The 18,746-nt window shown below is 35.7% G+C and overlaps 1 protein-coding gene across 1 annotated transcript; it reads left to right on the plus strand.

Annotated features, from left to right (window-relative positions):
* Positions 1-1,029: 1,029 nt before the first annotated feature.
* LOC120636545 lies at positions 1,030-4,448 on the plus strand. Its single transcript, XM_039908073.1, has 4 exons — positions 1,030-1,157; positions 2,009-2,176; positions 3,098-3,325; positions 4,179-4,448. The coding sequence occupies exons 1-4, from the start codon at positions 1,083-1,085 to the stop codon at positions 4,344-4,346; spliced, it is 639 nt and encodes a 212-aa protein (XP_039764007.1). The 5' UTR covers positions 1,030-1,082; the 3' UTR covers positions 4,347-4,448.
* The last annotated feature ends 14,298 nt before the right edge of the window (positions 4,449-18,746 follow it).

Raw genomic sequence — 18,746 nt, forward strand, 5'->3', positions numbered from 1 at the left:
GTTATGATTGAAATCAGCTCACATATCGTACGTACACGAGTACGAGTAGGTACCTACGGGAGTTTTTGCATGATCCAATGTTCAAAAGGATTTGGGTCGCGATACAAAACACAGGGCACGAGGCACACAACGTGACGTCCGTATGTTTTTCATGTGGATTGATCACGTGATGCTTAGATAGGTACACGGCTTAAAACGGTAGGTATAGGTTTCATGAGTCTTGGGACATGTTGGCAGCAAGCTCGTACTTTTTTCGTACAGCCGCTACATTGTAACCTAATCGTCAAATACTCGTAAAATAAATTAATAGTACAATAAAACTAAAAAAAGCATGGTATTGCTTGATAACGCCTTTAGTTTAGTTTATTATAAAGCCTGTTGTTTTTTGTTTTCTTTAAACTGTTATTTTTATTAGAGCAAAATTTACCTTTAACCTATTCACCACCAAATTTGTTAATATTAGAGAAATCGGCTAAAGATAATGGTTGGAAATTTAAATTAACATCATTTCTGCGTTATCGACTATAGATGAAAATTATATAAATTAACAATAATCTTATTTCGCAAATATTAAAGTGGCATAATTCTGTCCAATTGGTGTATTGTCATCGGTCCTCGATATATCTGCAAAGTTTGAACGAAATCACCGTTTGAAGAGGGTCAAAATCAAGTCCAAAGGACAATAGAAACAAACATACAGATGAAGCTAATAAAAAGCGTGTAAAAACATAGCAGCACCATATCAAAAAGACGTCTTAAAAACATGCGTCGCGCTGTGCTGTGTCTAAACGGTCAAAAGAAGTATATTACGGCGATTATTCACGCATTTTATAGCAACGTGCGGTGGCTCGCAAAATAATGTCTTGTATCGTGAACTTATCGCGGAAACGGAAAAAGCAAACCATGCAGGGTACACAGTACACTTTAAAAAAAACTTATTCTATAGAATATTATCATCTTTATCCTCGTTGACAACTGACACTTTCTATTTTTTCTAACTTTACATTTAACTTTTCTTTCAATCAATATTCCAGAAAAATAAACAATTATTGTGTTCATATAAAATTAAACGTGTTTTTAAGATGGGAAAATCTGGCGATGCGAAATCTACGCGGAAACCATACGAGGAGATTGGTGCGATGTTTAATGGAAACGAGGTTTGCAATAACAATATTTTGTTTTTATTCCATCAGAAGTATTTGATCTAAATATTGATTTACCCCTAAGAACAATTAATGTCCTACAAAATAAAACCAGAGGTGGTGTATTTTGATAACCTGCCCTCAATTGGAAAAGAGAGCTAAAGCTGTCTCTAGGTATCCGAGTCCCAGTTGGAGGCGAGAAAAGATTCGTGACGAATGAAAATGACAGTTGCGTTTTCGCAAAACACCTTTTTTTTCATACAGAGAAAATGCCTGACGCATACCACTCCGTTGGGGGAAACGGAGTAGTAATGGGGGACTTACACCTACTAAAAACCTGTGTGTCTCTCGATAGACCTATAAACGGGTCCCATCATCAATGGCCTGATCACTGCCAAATCCTCCAGAGAGTCGTGCGCTACACGGTACACCACCTTCTTAGGCCTATCATTAGTTGGGGGACAAACTCGTCACTCGTATGTTTAACTCGTTAATTCGTCACCCGCGGGCCTACTTTCGCAAACACCTAGGTATAAGTACAACAATATTAACCGTTAAAAAACCGCCAAACCGTATTGGAGCAGTTGAGTAAGCTGTAAGCTCTTAATCTCTCTTTATTTTAGAAAGGTTAAACGAAAATTATGTTTTACTCATTCTGTCATCTTCAAGGAAAATTTTCAATATTATAACCCTCTTAATCATTCAATTAGGCAATGGTAATAATTTTAACAATCTATATACGTGATGCGCAAAAAATCCTCTTCCTAATTATGCAAAATAGAGGGCAGGTTATTAGTTAAAGGTTATACACAAGCCTCTCAATTTTATGTAAACTAGGAAAATAATTAACGAATTAACGTTTAAAGGTTAAAATAAGAATACCTAAGAGCACTTCAAAACCACCAAAGCTAACTCCTTCTCAGCTAAAGCTACAAAATCTATGTACCTGTGACGACGACCGCTCTGTCTGCTCAGAGACCTGTGGCTTTCCAGGTGAAGACGATGGCGCGCCCGCTAATAGAATGAACTTTCAGGTTACATTATTTAAGAATTTATTAAGTTACCTTCCCAGCTTTAAAAAAGGTTCAAGCAATACAAACGCACGCTCGAAGCGCCTTTTACATCGAATAGTCATCGTCTCAATAGAAGTTCGCCCATTGTGTTTGAGACAGGAGTCATATTAGGCACTTGTTTGGTGAATACTCTTCGATGCGCTTTGGCTTTGAGCTCGCCTCCTAAACAGGAGGCGGGCTACCACACAATTTTTGAAATTCCATAAGTTACCTAAATCGCATTGCAAAACTGCATTTTTCCATGCATGCCTGGTACTTACTTGTCGCTTCATCATCAAATCCAACTTAGTCCGCACGCAGACCAAGTGCAGTTATATTAGAGTACATCCAGGATAGTAAGAGGTTTATGGCTCCTTTGACCTTTTGTATTGAACTAATTGGTTTGCGTAAAAAAAAAACTTTAAATCAAATGGATCCACGAATGTAAAAATTAAAAGTTTTAAGTATAAAAAGCAAGAGAGTTGATATAGATCTGCAGGCTTGAACGATCCGTTTATATCACAATAGAACAGTCCAGTACAATCAAGATAGAACCATACAAAATATTTATACCTTAAAAGCATCCCAAAATGTTTGATCGATTCGTTCCGAGATTAGAGAATTAGTAACAGCGCACGACCCATTTCATTTTTAGCCCATCCGACACGAGTTTGCTAATTGAATATGAAAACAGAGAGCTGAGAGTGACTCAAAAATAAAAAAATCAATTCTTATTTTTGTACGTTATAACCTAGATTATCCCTCTATAAGCAAATCTATTTCTAATTTTTAAATTCTAAGAGCTTATACATTCATAGTTTTTACAGAGCCTGTGTTCCAAAAAGAAGGAGTAAAGACGAACTGTTCTTTAATTTGCTGTTTTTTTATTATATTTCTCATCAGATACCCGATGATATTTGCGAGGCGCTCACAAACAGGAATCCACTCAATTCAGAGTTAATATATAGCAAGGCGGAAGCACACGATAACCTGTGTACTACATGTAACGTGACGCCTAAAAACGCTCCAAAGGGTGTAGAGGCGCAAAAGGTGCTCCATCCGGACAAAGATGTGTTTTTGCTAAAGATCGGTAAACAGACGGATGAGCCCAATCGAACGGGAAACATTGAGGTGAAATTTTATAGTTAATAGCTTTTGCCAAAGGCTGAATCGGAATTGAGTCCAGAGTGTAATAAATGTGAGAGTGGTATACAAAAATTATCCAGCTAATAATAACCTGGGTATAAAAGTGAAATAATGTACACAATATAATGAAGTCCTGAATAATATGAAATCTATGGTAAAATTCAGGAATACCTACTTAAAATATAAAATGGCTGTCCCGGCGAACTTCGTTCCGCCAAACATTTTTTTTTTAAACACAATATTTTCATAATCTTCAATAATAAAATATCATAAAAATTGGTCCCGCCGTTCTTGAGTTATAAATGGTGTAACTTACACAACTTTCTTTTATATATATAGATATATTTTATAATGAAATAAATATAATATATACTGGAAATTAGGTAGTAAAACATGACTGAGGATGGCATGGGATATCTTTTCTTCAATAGATAGGTATATGACAAAATTTTATTTTTTATTATTTGAAGGTAATTTTTATGTTTTATCGAAGACAGATTCTCAAAGTGTATTATAACTTGGTTGAAAAACTTGTCAAAACTTTATCGAATCGATGTGGCTGCTGCTTAGTCAAGCACACGTAATTCGCTAGGCTCACGGGCAGTAGAGAGGAAAATAATTTTGTTTTTCGGTATGAGCCACATACTCGTTTTACCCATTATTGTACGTGGAAACAGTGTCCGTGGAGCAACCGTTTTATTATGCACTTTAAAATAGTTTCTTCTCTTTGTTCTTTAAATAACCTGCTTTCTGAATATGGAGAATAGAGAAAATAATAATAATCGTTTTTATTTTAATTTATTAACTGAAAATAAAATACTCTTCAATGTAAATTCAGGTAGAGCTAGTGACTCCACGGGCCCCTGCAAAAGCTAAACCCGCGACACATTCCTGCAAGCAAATCCAATGCGAAGAGGAAAATTTGCCATGCTGCTTGCCATGTAGGAATTGTCGAGCAGTTTATACCAAGAAGAAAAAGGGAAGGCAACCGAAATGCTGTCTGTAAACATGAAATCAAAGCAATGCAAATCGTATAGTATTTGGTGACATATCAAAAATTTACTTCCTTGTCTTTTCCTCTTAATAATATTAAAAGTTTAAAAATATAGATAAATAATGATTGCTTTATAGAATTATTTTTCTCTTTAGAAAAACTATACCATATGTTTGATGGGAGGATTAGGCCGGGGCTAGTTACCACCCTATCGACAAAGACCTGCCGCCTAGCGATTGATTGTTTAGAGGTATCGGTTTAATATATCTAATTGTTTTACCCTTAACAGTGCTGCCCTCTTCCATCTCAGACAGCATCATCAATTGCCAGTAAATGAGATTACAGTCAATGGCTTAGTAGCATTATTATGAAAAAATATCTATATGAATATATTGTTTTAATGCACGATAAAACTGAATAATAGTATCTGGTGATACGCCTTTAACAATCTAATGCTTTTGAATGAATTACATGCCACTTTTTATCAAAAAGGTCAAAAGTTTATTGGGCCCTTCTCATGCCACTGGTGAAACGAGCTGGTGGCACGACGAGCAGGGGGGTACCCATAAATAGGCCTAGGCCAGGTTGTCGGTTTTAGTGCTAAAATAAATTGGTACAAGCTACTGCATATTAAATGATATTAAATGGAGCAGGTATCTACCAATCAATATATATGAACTTTGTTGCTATCTCAGTTCTGTATAAAACATTGCTTTCGGGATCGTTTAAGTAGATATACCTAAGCAATTAAGTATCGTTAAGTCATAATCAAAGCGTAAACACCTAGACATGTGATAACGACTAAACTAAACTTTGCATCGTTGAAGTCTCATACAAGACTGAAATGTACTTTTTCGGATGGACGGTAGCCGATAACCCCCTGAGGGGGGTAGGGGGGACGTCGATCCGAGGGTGCCTCCCTTGAGGACTCGGACTTCGGCTCAGTTCGATGTTTCAGACTAGTCGATGGACTTTTGGACTAATGGCGGCGTAGTCCGAACGCCCTGTGACCGTGGTAAGGATCCACATCCGGGTGACGTCAGAAGGCAGGCCGCTCATCTTTGCTGGCGAAGACGCTGTGCAGGTTGTGGGTGTATGTGTGTTACCTAGTTGGGGCAGTCTTCAAGGACGTGTTTCAGCCTTCTCCGAATGAGATTGATGTTCGGGCCGGGAGCATAAATGGACGTCTCGAGCAGTAGTGGATTGAGGTAATTTCTTAATATACTGAGCTATACGGATATTCTATGGTGCGCACGAACCAAGGGCTGCCCGTGGCTATGCGTATAAACTTGTAGGGTTTGAAAGCTCTTGTGAGAGCTGTGAGGATGATGGGCGAATACTACAATATCGTATGTCATAATAAATCGATGTATCGAAAATATGCACGTATTTATATCGATATTCACACCGCCAGAATGTCATGGACATTGGCTGTGAATCAAGTATCATTTTAATTAATACTTGTAAACTATTTATTAATTAATTAAGAGCTATCAGCACACCTTTATCAAGTTATGGTTATCAAATGTTTAAATACCACTTTATAAAATTAGTATATCACATGTCATTTGATATAAAAAAAAATTAAGTTTGGGTAGTTTCGCTGTCAAACTTTCTTCCGCTTATCTACACTTAGAGTGGTAGCGTGGCTAAAGCACAATAATGTAACCTTTCTGATTAATAGGGCTGTGAAATGCAAAGAGGTTTTTGAAATCAGACTGATATTTTCAGAGTTAAGCGCGTTCTGACATATAAACTTACATCCCCTATTTAACCCATTGCAGAGTAGAATTTTAAAAAAATCTGTAAACGTAACGTAGACCGTAGTCTACTATTTTATTGGTCAAGTTAAATACCAATTTTGTCAGTATGCTCGTAACTTATAAAAGGCGGACTTACATAGAAACTTCCGTCCCTCACTTAAAACTGTAAATTTAAAGTGTTATTTATGTACGAATTTGCCAAAAAATATTTTTCAAATTGAACTCTATCCTTTTTCTACCATGTTCCGGAGATTAGAACGTTCAAACAAAACAAAAGTAATAAAAAAACTAAATGTGCAATTTAAATATAATTAAAAAAAGACAAATCTCTAAATTGTTAGTATTTTATTCAATACCGAAAGATTTTACCAAAGTAGGTACAATAAGTGGGTTGGCTGCGAAATAATAATACAATTTGTAAGAGTCTCTGTGAACGAGATACGGAGATCTGAATTTCATATTAGGTCTAAAGATATACCACCTATACTTAACCTTCTGCTTATATCGATCTTAGATTATGTATTTTAATGTAAATCTTTCTTTACTCCGTCGTTGTACCATAAAGACGAATGACGGGTTCATGCAAATTTATTTCTAAGCTCCTTGTGACGCAGGTCACTAGTTCATCCTTTTGTAAGTTTACAAAAGAATTTGCATTAGTCCTCATAACAAAAGGAACAAAATATACTAGTTGTTGACCGCGAATTCATTTGTGTTTAGTTTGGTTTTTTGAAATAGACAGTTTGTTTTTTTTCGGCTATCGTATATTTACATGAGGCGATAGCATATAAAAAGCGTGCCAAATTTTATTAAAAATTTGCAGTCATTGAGCCGAATATGGGTAGTAAAAAATTACAAACAAACAAACTTCCAAAGTAATAGAAATGTTTTTGTATTCAGCAATATGATAAGAAACTGCAGATAATTTTAACAATAAATAGCATATGCGTATTTAAAAACACGGCCTTCGCTTTGATAATCTCGTGTCTAACCACACAATACTTTGTCTTTTTGTAAGCACAACTGATTCAGATCTTTAGATTACGAATCTGTAAGTACCTATATGGATTGCGAAACATTTACTTCATACTCAAACATATTTAGGCATATTCTTCGAGTAGAAGGATCGGGTCCAGGCATCTTGCTCACGAACGCCGCTTGACTTTTTGACCGGAAGAGGTTGCACCGACTGTGTTGCCTGTTTTTAAGCGGATTTACTTCGGTGAGTGTCCTTCCCCGTTCTACCACAAAACAGTGAATTCACATAAGGCGCACCCTGCGTTCCTGGTGCGCCCAGAGGAGGCTCTGCCACGGCATTGCTTGCGCTGCTAGCTGAGTCGCAGATCTGCAACAACGTGCCCGTAGCCCAGCCACCAGGCGCCTGTTTGGAACAACGTGGGGTAGTCGGTACAAGTCTGACCGTATCGCGGTGGTATCTAAGGGGGTTTCTCCACGAAAAATAGAGATATAATTCCTATATTAATAGGCAGGCATTATTGATAAAAACATTATTAACGCTCATGTTCGTGGGACAATAGGGTTGTCATGCGAGATGCGGGGTATATTGTTACCAGCGCCGCGACGCCGCGTCGCCGGCTCGATTCATGGCTCTAGGTGTAAGACTGACAGCGCGACGAGCCCTTTAAAGATAATTCTAGACAAAACAAAAAAGTAATGAAAATAATTAAGAAACAGAAAAGATTAAGCGTGTATTTTTTTACTAAAAAAGAAAGTTATAGCTAAGGTTAAGAGGGTGGGTGGCATTGTTGTGTCGCCAAATCAAAGAAAAATGTTTTGTAGATAAATGAACAAAAAAACTTGGAGTATTTCACAGTTTGTACGTGGTAGAATCTGCCTTCCGAACCGGTGGTATTTACTACAGACACATAAAGAATCGACATGTTAAAAGTGCTCATATTAGGCGTACTGAAAATAAATGAATTTAGATTTTTTTAAGGGAGTCCACGAATACGAGATTACTAATTAGATAGCAGATAGATAGGAACAAGTTTTTAGACGGAATAACAATTAACGTGGACTGTCTGATAAAAGTTTGCAACAAAATTATGTGATTATTTTTCATGCATAAACGTTTCATGCCATACATTACAAGCTGTTGCCCGCTACTTCATACACGATGAAATTCTGATTTGTCCTGTAATTTAAAAAAAAATCGGGATCGCCAACGCCTATGTCCACCAGAATCTCAAAATCAGTCCCATTTATACTTTATCAGGTAATAATTGGACAGAAGTACTTACTCTCGTGTTCACATCTGATTTATGATACCTAAGTTTTTAAAAAAACTGTTTAAAACTCCTAAAAATTAGTAGTGGGCACCTCAGGGTGATTTAAGCTAATGCCCGAGGCTTAGAAAAATATTCTTAGTCTGCGTAGAATTCCTAATTTCCCGTGAGCTTGAGACAATCCCTAATTATTCCTATGCCCTTCTCCAGAGAGAATGCTACCGGCAAATTTCCTTAAGATCAGTTCAATAGTTTATAGATAATTACAAACAAACAGAAAGACACACCTTGGCGTTTATAATTGCGGTTTATATTGCGGTTCATTACAGTAATCGAAGTTTCAAAGAATCTGTTTATTACGTTTATGCTCTCTTTTCCTTTATCTACTGGGCGGGTTTTCATTTCAAACTATTTATAAACTCGACTGTTACGTGCATCCCTGACTTATTTTTTTATATAATTATTATTTACCTTTTATACGAATTTTTGCGTCTCTAATTTCAGTAACATAGGACTGTCATACAAACTGCCAACGCCTGTTTTAGCGCTTAAGGGTTACGTATATAAAATATTATCTTAACTGATGTACATGCATGTGCAATGCTTTAAAGAAACCTATTTTCTAAATTTTGGTTTCTAGAATCTCTACTTCCCCATCCCTACTATCCCTATCCCTACTAATATTATAAATGTCAATGTAAGTAGGTACAAATGTCAACATAAGCTCGGTTTCTTTGGGAGACTAACTCCGACAAATTATAACCGATTTAAATAATTATTTTTGTACCTACTATAGAAATTATAATATGTGTTTAATTTTGCCCAAACTGTGATTGGAGATAGAGACACACACAGACGAAGTCGCGGGCAACAGCTAGTAATTTAATAATTAAATAAATCACTAAAAACTTAAACATTTAAGTTAAGGGAGATACCCTTTAAAGGTGATAAACAGAAAAAGTTGAGTTTTTTTTTTTGAATGAGAACTATGGTGTCACTATCCTGAAAAACATAGGACTTTCGTACAGGCTTCTGATGACGATACTTTAAAGTAAATTTTTTTTAACTTTTTTAACTTAACAATTAAAACAAACAGCAAAAACTTTCACCCACTATTTCACCACACTTAAGGGTGGGGATTTTCAAAAACAATTTGTTTGTTTTTTATTATTTAAAACTGATAACCAAAATTACCATTTTCAAGTATCTAACTTAAAAACACAGGACTTCCATACAAAGTTTTTAATGGAAGTTTCCCCTTTCTCAAAACCGTTTCTTATCTGACACCGACGTTCTAGAAGGAACTTTTCTTTGTTATTTTAAATTCGTAGACTTTACATAAAATAACTATTCTTGAGATTTATATTTTATACTAGTTGTACCCTGCCACGCTTCGCTGTGGCACATTGTGATTGAATGGTTGAGAAAAATAGATAAAAACAATCCTTGATGCGTATTATATATCATGCTAAAATTTCTAGTTTTTTTACAAGTAAACACAGCGTTTTATGTAGGTAAAATTAGTACAGTTATAATGAGAGCAATTGATAAGTGCCTACCTACGCACAAAGATGTTTTGCTCGGAGATATTTTTAGCTTTTCAATAAAACTCATTAGCAACCCGATATTTGCTTTGAAACCTTGTCAACCCACCCTCAGTACGACAAAGGACTAGCTCAACACAATGGACACGTCGGAGATACTTCATAACTTAATACTCTTGAAAAATATCACGGGGAAATAGAGGTATTAACAAATCGATACGTTATAAAGCTACTGAGATGCAAACAGTAAAAAGGAGTTTAAAAAGGCCCCTTATCATCATCATCGCCATCATGCCAACTATGGAATTACTCATATTAGGTATGTGTTGATGAAGATGATTTACAAATCAATATTCATAATTCAAATGACACAATGCAGTTACATTTATGAACAGTTATTTATATGTTCTCTGATAAAAAAGTAAGGTACCTTTAAAATCTCTTAATTGTCTGAATTATAGTTTTAGTTATGTATCAAAATGCAAATATTATAGCTATATTTTATAGGATAAAATAGAACTTTATTTCAGCTCGAAAATCAGATTCTAGGGACTTTGAAAGCTTCTCTTTGTAAAAAAGAGCCGAAGAAAAAACCTGTTACTGCTTTTTGATGATATCAAAAACTTATGACAAAGAATTATGTTAATTATTAACATGCCTACTTTAATGACCCTTGCAACTTATGCTTTAACGAGGTAAAATTTTGGTAGGTTTTAATTATAGAAGCAGTAGAACTTTTTTGAAACAGAGCTTGTTTGGGGAAGCATTGTTGCAATGCTTTGTTCCGGTCTAAAGGGCGTGGTTGCCGGTGTAATAATAGGCACATAAGGGTTCTCATCTATGCCTTAGGTTGATGGGCACATGGAGTCACATTGTAGAACGTGATTCTTATATTCAGTTCGAAGTGTTGCTCTGGTTATAGGCCTAGGTTTTCCACCTACGATCAGAGGAACCATCTGCGATTCGTCAACTGTTACTATAAAATATATATACAATAACTATACGAGTGCCAGCTTAAACTTATTTGTAGCCCTAATGTCTTTTTTCCCGAGAAAGAAGTCGTAAAGAGTTGCATTTCTTTGTTTGATTTTCAAGAACAAAGGACCGGAGTTTCCTTATTTTAAGCTGATTTCGTATTCGTAACGTTTTAATTTGTAGATAAGCTATGCGGTTAGCTTATCCGCACAGCAAATTGGCAGAATTTCGGTATTATATCACAAAACTCAAATTCTAAACATATAAACTTCAATTTAAGTATAGCGACTATTGCGTATCTAGGTAGATTCTAGAATGGTTCGCTGGGGCTGTTATCGATCTCGGCGTAGCATTTAATCTGACCCCTGTCTCACACCCCAAATGCATCTCCCGAGTGTGGGTATGGGGCTGCCAGGGGGTAACAGCGAGCTGCCCCCACAAAATGCCACGCCCGATGCATTTCCCAGATAAAATCAATACACTGCATTCGCCGGGAGACGGGCGTTGTCCCGATGGACACTTTAACGTAACAGACTTATTTAAGGGGAAGCGGGGGGCTGACATTTTAACGCGTACGTCATTCAGGGCGTGGCCCTCTGAATAATAAATATATTTACAATATATTGGAGAGTGTATGACAAATATTATAAGATATTCGGAGAACTATCGAATCGAACTAGCGAATCACAGGAATATTTACAACACGAAATTAACTTATTTTTATTAAAATTCCAATAAACTGAAAACGTGCTTGCTTGGTATAATACTCAATAAGTGGATATCGTCTTGTGCTTAAGACATAAGCCTCATTTTCGCGGTGAAGAAGTTCGATCGCTGGCAATGTCTCCATAGTGTTATTAGAGACAGGTGACACTATCTCGTTACCAATCGTCACGTTACGATCACCAGATCTACCCAGGCTCAGAGATCCTAAACTAAGTATTCTACTACATAATAGTTATATTCTTTAAACTGTGATACAGATTATGTTAGCGATGATCTCTCTAAACAAAGCTAAACAGACACATTTCATTTAGAAGTGTTAATTCACACTGCACGTAAAATAATTTACATATACCCTAATAAGCCTTATTATAAACTTAATTAATTACTTAAACTATTTTGCAAGCAAATGGCAAGTGCTAAAATAGTTTTGACATATGAAAGATGAGTTGTGGTAAAAATAATTCTCATTTTATCAATACAATCAGCTCGTTTTCACTCATTAATATGTCTACTGTATAGAAATCTTTAGATACATATCTACTAAGTACACAGAAGCTTATTTAAGAATAATAACAGACATATATAGTTTAGCAGAAACTATTCAACCAACTTAAAGTTACTTTTAAGTTTTTATTTTTACATTGGATATTTTTTTATATTTATTAAATAAAAAGGCATTTGCTGATTATAAAATAGAATAACTGGTTTGTCAAGGAAGATTAGGTAAAAAAAAATATTTTTTTAGTTTTTTTTATTATTTTAGTCCCGGCTTTTCGAAAAACATTTTTGTACCAATTATAAAATACGAAATCTTCTAAATGTTGGGGTTGAGCTCTCCCAGCTTAATTTCCTTCAATTATTATGTATACCAAAGTTAGTGGCTCGTACCGCTAGTGCCATCTTTTATTTGTTACTTAAAAGAACGAGACGAAAGCGTTCTCTTCAAGTTTTACACAAACCACGAGGAGCAAAAAGCTCCCACAAAAGCTTACTAATTTGACTACTGCCCAATAGATGGCGCTGCTAACTTAATAGGATAACTTCCTTGACTTAGCGCAGTTTAAATTTGTTCATTTAAACGACTTCAAATGTATATATTAAGCTTACAATAAAAAGAAACATTTCACATACAGGTTTTATCACATTTGTTATTAAATGTACGTTATTACATGATGTACATATTTGAAATAAGATGAAATAATTTATAGATAAATAAAGCGTGTATTTCGAAAGTTTTGTATATGCATTTTAAATTTCATAAAATATTTTCTTAAGGATTTTCTTTTTTTTTTAATGAATTATGACCTATGTCACTTCGTGATACTTAAGCTTTTTTTGGCGTAAAATGGCTAAAATTGGTCTAGCACTTTCGGAGCGTATTTTGTGCAAACAAACAAACACAAAATATTTCCTTTCTTCTGCAGGGTTTAGGGTAGGCGCTGTATTATGTTACAGTATGAACATAAGTTTTAATAGAACATTTTAATAGAAAATTCGTAGAAACACGTACTTTCGATGACAGTTTAATACTAAAATATTGGTTCCAAAACAAAGGTTTGTAATACTGTATTTCATTTATCTGTGGTGTAGTTCATTAAAAGCTTACTGCAAGAAATCGGAAACTGGTGATAGAATTGCATCAGTGTTCTGTTGTGAACATTGGATCAAGTATCGTACACGAGTGCGGGTTAACCTATTGCATCTAGTGTTTGAGCGTTTTAACCAACCGGCCAGTTAGCAAAAGAAGCCCACATTTCACACAATAGGTATTGATAAAGTTCACCAGATCTAACCAGGCTCTAAAATCGTAAACAAAGTTAACTCGCGTTTGATGAAGTACGATTTTACATGTTGTACGTACTAAATAGTTGTTTTGATTTCTGTATTAAACTGTGATACTGATTATGTTAGAACTTTAACGATGATAACTCGTTAAACAGGCACATTTCTTCTAGAAATAGTGATAATAGCATACACACACTAAACATAAAATTGTATGGATATGGATGTAAAATTGTATATCCATATAAGTATTTTTATAACATTAATTAATTACTTAAACTATTTTGCAAGCAGTTGGCAATTGCTAAAATAGTTTCTTACGAATGAAAGAAGAGTTGTGATGTGAATAATTATTTATTGATCGATACAAACAGCTTTTTTTCACTCAATAATATGTCCAATGTCTGGTGAACTTTAGAGAAATACCTTCCTACGTACACAGAAGCAGAATTAGGAATAATAATGAACATACCTAGTTTAGCTAAAACGATTCAACCAACTTGAAGTTACTTTTAAGTGTTTATTTTTCACATTAGGTACTTTTTTATACTAATTTAATAAAAAGGAAATTGCTGACGATAAAATATATAGAATATCTCATTGGTTAAGGTAGATAAGTCATAAAAAATACTTTTCTTTAGTTTGGGTTTTATTTAATGTTTAGATTTTTGTAGACCATGTTTGTACTAATTATAAAAAACAAAATCTTAAACAAAGTTGGGGTTGAGTTCTCTCGGCATAATTTCCTCCACTTATCCTGTATTCCGAATTTAGTAGCTCGTATTGCTAGAGCCATCTTTATTTGTTACTCAAAGTACGAGAACAGGTTAAGATTCGAACCATTCGATGAAAGCGTTCTCTTCAAGTTCAACACAAACTACGTGGAACAAATAGCACCCGCAAAAGCTTACTAATTTTATTACAGCTCAATAGATGGCGCTGCTAACTTAATAGATAGATGATAGATGGCACTACAGTTGCTATAAAACTGAAATAAAAGGCATATACTAATTTCGGCATCGGCTGTAGTGGCTTAGTGGTTAAAGCGCTCAGGCCGCGATTGCCAGAGTAGCAGGTTAAATTCTTTGGGTTCCATAACTTTTATATATGCATTTTGAAAAAGGAATTATAGCCTATGTTACTTCATGATAGTTAAGCCTTTGGGGAAGAAATGGTTAAATCGGTCCAGTTCTTTCGGAGCCTATTGGATACAAACAAACAAAAACCAAACAAAACAAACTTTCCTCTCTTTCCAATATTAGTCTAGAAGTATAGATTACACAACGCACGAAAGCGTAATTATATGCCAGTATGTTGGTACACAGCAGTGGCGTACATAGAGGGTATGCACAGGGTATGCAGATGATATAAAATTAAGAAAATCTCCAGTACGAGTTATATATATAAGGTCTAATAACTCTTACGAGGCCTATCCTTATGTTTTTTTTTATAACTCGTACTGAAGATTTTCTTCATTTTATAACATCTGCATACCCTGTGCATACCCTCTATGCACGCCGCTGGTACACTGCCTTGGTAGTAGTAGTACCCTTACTATTGAGTGGAATATTTCCACTTGCCTGCCACAGCATTGCTAGTATGGGCGGGAGACATTTGTATTCCCGGGGAAAGGATGAAAAATTATCTTCTCCCACAGCTTTATCAACTCTCAGAGCACAGACGCACAGGTGGAAATAATATTGAAATAATATTATATTCGTAATAATACTATATTTGTAATAATATTATATTTGTATTACAAATAAAACGGGGGTAAAAAAGTATCTTAATACTTGGACCTTGCTCACGAGATTACCGCCATGTGGAATGTTGAGTTGTCCGTTGTTGTTCCGATCGTCGTTTCAGTCAATGGTCTTCTCGCGAAAAGCTTCGACCAACATCTTAAGAAGCTTTCGCTTGGTTGTTGGACCAAGGGACGGATACAGAAGGCAGTAGTCCTTGAAACGGCGCGTATTGTGAGGAGGTTCCTCACTCTGGAGCCCTACCCCCGGTTGCATGGGCATTCAAAATCCTCGCAAGCGGAGTGTTGTGTTTTTTCTTATTAATTTTTAATAGTTTTTTTTATGTTTTTTTAAGCATTGTTAATAATTAAAAAAACAAAAAATCAAAATCAATAAATGATAGAGAAGGGGGTAAACTTCTCCTATTCCATGTTCCTGTGCTTTAGCAGATGGACACGTTAATTATATGCCTTATCAGGGGATATAATCGGGGAATGTATTTTTTGTCTCCTGCCCTGCAGAAGAAGCTATGCAGACATAGCTTCTTCTGTGTTGCACAGGGTTTAGGGTAGGCACTGTATGATGTTACTGTATTAACATAAAAATGTTACGAAGTTGTAAGTTTTTGTTAGTATCTATAGTCTTTTAAAATACAGAAACAGAAAGAAAGACAAAAAGGTACGAATCTCTCAAAAGATACGTAAATCAATTCAGAGTTTTTAATTTGTAGTAGAATAGAAACTTCGTAGAACCCAAAGCTACGAAAAATTGTATTTTTTTTCGTAGACATAAATATCGATGCACTGGCCCAGTGCGGCGATGCACTGGCCCAGTGCGGATTAGTGGGCACACACACCTTTGAGAATATTATGGATAACTCTCAGGCATGCAGATTTCCTTACGTTCACCGTACGATTTTCCTTCACCGTTGAAGCAGGGGATATTTTAATTGCTTTAAACGCACATATCTCACAAAAGCTCGAGGTGCGTGTTGGGATTATTTTTAAAGGAAGCTTAGTTTTTTATAATTATCTGACTATAATTGCAATCTCTAGGTAGTGTATTCTGATGGTTACGGGCTAGCCTGTTAGAGAATAACGAATTTAGAATAAACCTGTGCCCCTAATCGGTTTCTACATGGCATCGTTCCACTAAATCTCATGGCGGAACGTCTTTATCGATAGGGTGGTAACGGTAACTAGCGAAGGCCTAAAATTCAGAAATTATTTATTCCTAATTGCCCCTGCCGGAATTCGTACCTGGGGCCTCCACTCCACGAAAGACGTTTGCGCACACAACTGTGCCAGAACGGTCTTTACATTATTTAGATTTGTATCATGTCATAATTTTATTATTTTAAAATAAATTCAAGCTGTGATAACTTAGTGTAAAAGACTTCAGTTACCCTTTCCCCAATCGAATTCGATTCCCTACACGCGCGTCTAATTTTTCTAAGTGCGTTTTTTTAAGCAGTAAAATATCAATTTCTAGCAATGGCTTCAACGGTGAAACCCTAAAAATTATCAACTTTTTATTGTTCCAGCTCTTTAAAAGTATTAGTGAGAAACAAATAAAGCGTGATGCAGCAGCCCGGCGTGGGGAAGAATTCATCGTTACTGACCGGCAGGGTGATTACGTATCTCGCGACAGCCTTCCGACAGGCGTAAATCTTGCAATCACTGCTGTCAAACGTCACTTCACCATACAATAAATAAACAAAAGTGACGTTTGACAGCAGTGATTGCAAGATTTACGCCTGTCGCATTGCTGTCGCAGGATACGTAATCACCCTGCCGGTACGGCCGGTAATGACATCAACTCATTACGACCCATTACAGGGCACAGGTCTTCTTTTAGAATAAGAAGAGTTTATTCGATAGTCCACCATGCTGGCTAAGTGCAGATAGGTAGAGTTCACACGTTTTCATTTACTGTTAAAGCAAATTATTTTTAATCACTTAAGTTAAAAACGCATACAACGTACCTCGAAATATTAGTGGTGGTTACTTAAAATCCACCATTACTTATAATCAATGCAATGTCATACGAATGATATACGCAAAAGAAGGTCTACATGTATACAAAGTGTAAATGAAAACCGAAAGAATACTTCACAGGCTTTAGAGGTTAATTATGATCTCTGAGACTTTTCTGTAAACACGAAAACCTACAAGTTTTGACTTTTGGGTATACCAAAACCATAGATTTCACTGAATGAAATCAGATACAGCCCTAACATTACACGCAAAATTAAATTCATGTGACTCCTGTCAGTTTATAAGATACGCGTCGCGTAGTGTAGGTACTATGTGCGTGTCGGTCTTTTATCTTCAATAGGGTTGACATAAGTGAACACTTAGAATGTTTTGAATTAGTTTGTATGCAAAAATAAATGTGCTAATTCTGATTTAATATTTTATAGGGTGATTCCTTCTGAAATATACTTATGCATCGTTCAATATTATTTCGTAATTTTGTTACACGTTGTATAAGTAATCGTCGCAGAAAAAAACAGTTTGCTTTAATGGAATATTAATACTCCATATTGCAGTGAACAAATACGAATGTGTTTTGAACTCTAAATTTAAAATTCATCTATTTCAAGTAGGCCTAGTTTATAAGCGCTTTGGAAACGTCTAGTCAGTCTGTAGCGACTCTATCACCGGTTCGGAAGGCAGATTCATCCGAGAAGAGCTAGCAAATCAGCAGATTGCTCTTTTCAACATCTTTTTACAGTTTACTAATATTTTTTATCTAGTAGGAGAGTGGTGCAGCCTGCATGCACATCAATCGTTTAGTAAACACGATTTATTAAATGTGTTTTAAATCATTGTTTAAACTTAGGCTTTGATAATAAATAAATTAATATACTACGACAATTCACACATCGCGATCTAGCCCCAAAGTAAGCGTAGCTTGTGTTACGGGTACTAAGATGGCTGATAAATATTTTTATGAATTAAATACTCAAAATATACAGATTAACCTGGGTGTTCAGCACTGAAATACATTCATGTTCATCGCACAAACATTTTTCAGATGTGGGAATCGAGCCCACGGCCTTGGACTCAGAAAGCAGGGTCGCTGCCTACTGCGCCAATCGGCCGTCGTCGTCGTTCGGCGTCGTCGTTTCATAGGTTCAAAATTAACCAACCAATCATATTTTAAAAAACTATACTTATTCCAGACGGGGCAGACGATATGCAGATGCCACTAACTTATTTTAGTTTACAAAGAGCAACCTTATGTCATTAGTAGAATTAAAATGGACTATTTATCTACCCAATTATACAAAATTAAAGGTCATATTAATGCATTCTACGATAGCCTATCTTATAGCATTTGTTTTTGCCCATTTGCCCAAAATATCAGGTTTGGAAGATCATTTATGTTTTTGCCTCGTTGGTTGGTGAGCATGTTCGACTGCAGATCACTATGGTCATCGTACAAACCCAGGGTCGGGCCATTTAATAGTTTGGGTTTTTCTATCTAAAATTTTTTAGTACCATTACCCGGAGCACGATATTTGGCGTTAATTCATCCCCGTGCCTTGGAGAGCACGTTAAACAGTTGGTCTTAGGCATGATCAATTTTCGGTTTTGTCAGATCTGCCATCCAATCATACAGAAATAAT

This window comes from Pararge aegeria, chromosome Z, assembly GCF_905163445.1.
Source record: "Pararge aegeria chromosome Z, ilParAegt1.1, whole genome shotgun sequence".
Taxonomy (NCBI): domain Eukaryota; kingdom Metazoa; phylum Arthropoda; class Insecta; order Lepidoptera; family Nymphalidae; genus Pararge; species Pararge aegeria.

Bases quoted from the DNA above. Each gene is read 5' to 3' on its own strand.
- LOC120636545 (XM_039908073.1), top strand. From the start codon at position 1,083: ATGGGAAAATCTGGCGATGCGAAATCTACGCGGAAACCATACGAGGAG. The intron at 1,158-2,008 runs GTTTGCAATAAC...TAACGTTTAAAG, and splicing joins CGATGTTTAATGGAAACGAG to GTTAAAATAAGAATACCTAA. The intron at 2,177-3,097 runs GTTACATTATTT...ATTTCTCATCAG, and splicing joins CTAATAGAATGAACTTTCAG to ATACCCGATGATATTTGCGA.